This window comes from Colletotrichum abscissum, assembly GCF_030869225.1.
Source record: "Colletotrichum abscissum strain IMI 504890 chromosome Unknown Scaffold_388.1, whole genome shotgun sequence".
Lineage (NCBI taxonomy): Eukaryota > Fungi > Ascomycota > Sordariomycetes > Glomerellales > Glomerellaceae > Colletotrichum > Colletotrichum abscissum.
Window position 1 is genome coordinate 1 of NW_026850307.1, and position 1588 is coordinate 1588.

The window sequence follows — 1588 nt, forward strand, 5'->3', positions numbered from 1 at the left end:
TGTCGCCCCACTCGAAGCGGTTCCTGATCCAAAGCCCGATCTGGTCCTGAGTCCAATGTGGATCCGGCAGGAAGTGGCTCGCTGGAGTTCGATCCGCCCTGGCCCTGCGTTAATCGACCACAAACAACCCCCCCCCCCCTGCGGTCTCGACCACCCACCATGGCCCAGGCCGAGCCGCCTCTGGGCCGAGAACGATGCCCCATGGCGCCTGCGCACACAACACTCGAGGACTGGTCTGGATGGTTGGGAAACAGATTTGCCAAGTTCCGCTAGCTGCTACTGTACAGTACTGTAAGTCTAGGGTGCGTTCTATGTTCTCAGAGGCTGGAGCAGCATATTCTGATCACATCCTGGATGCACCCGACAGCTTCGTCGTTCCAGTCACTGTGCTTCTCGACGGGCCCGTCTTGCCATCTTCCCAGCTACGCCTACCATTCCTGCGACCATTCCTACCAAGCCCACTTCTGAGTCCAGTGCCTCTGTCGAAAACAACCTCCCTTCGTTCAGACATCTTTCTACCGTGCACACTTTGCGTTCGTGGCTTCTTCACGCTATGACCGCATTTTGGCTCATCATTCTCCTCTGCAGCACAGTCAATGCTCTACATGTCACTATACGCATCTTGGAGAGGAAGATTAGAAGCTCGAGATGCAATTGACACGCGCAGCTTAGCTGCGACGAGCCAGCGTTGAACGCGAGAGCCTTGGATCAGCGAGGTTCAGGATCAGCGAGGTTCAGGATCATCGAGATGGCATGATTCTGCATTGGCTAGCCTGGGATTCCGTAGAGGGAAGAGAACACCACACTGCAATTTGGCCGTAGTCAAATTCCTGCCAACGACGACTATCCACCTCTCGGAACGGATCGAGGTCTGCTATTGTGCGCCGGCAGCTTTGGCTGCTATCAGGAGACACTCCGCGAGGGTGGTAAACGACTTGACTGGTGTCTGTTACAGTTCAAGCATTCCGACAGGTTGTCGACAATAGTCGTCATCCTGGACGACTGTGCGGTATGGGTTGCGCTGTCCCTCAGATGGTCGAGCATGAGCCAAGATCACGAAGCAAAGCACTGCAAGAGTACGGAGCGATGAGCAATCATTTCCTAAAACAAGGACGTCGACTTCCGACAAAGCCGCGGTCCACGAGTCATGAGATAGCTTAATCAATAAACAGGTTAATCATTCAAGCACGGTGCACGAGGCCGGCACTACGTACACTTCGGTTATCCCTAGTCGTGCCTCGTAAGGTCGACGAACCAACAAACTTTACAACTGCATGCTAGCAAGCCGGTATAACAGAATAAGCGGGGCTTCCCTGCACAAGCGTGTTTGCTCGAACTGGGGATTCTGAGCGATCCTTGGCGCAGGTGTTCTACCCTCCGGGTTGGGGCCGTTTGCCATGCCGTCAAAACAGCGTTATTGTGACTGTGAGAGAACGGCACATGACACTTGACACATGCGATACCCTGGACATCACTGCATAGCACCTGCCTTTTGAGGATACCTGCCTCCTCAGGACACCTGCATCCCGATACGGTGCTGACTCTTGCGTCACCATTCAGCCTTGGCCGTGCACACTGATTGGCTGTC

At 54.6% G+C, this 1588-nt stretch overlaps 1 protein-coding gene across 1 annotated transcript; it reads left to right on the forward strand.

Moving 5' to 3' along the window:
• Nucleotides 1–159: 159 nt before the first annotated feature.
• CABS01_17150 (uncharacterized protein) lies at nt 160–1090 on the forward strand (the record flags this gene model as incomplete). Its single annotated transcript, XM_060550477.1, has 2 exons — nt 160–242; nt 823–1090. 2 exons carry the CDS (start codon nt 160–162, stop codon nt 1088–1090), a joined length of 351 nt encoding a protein of 116 aa, XP_060396337.1.
• Nucleotides 1091–1588: the final 498 nt, after the last annotated feature.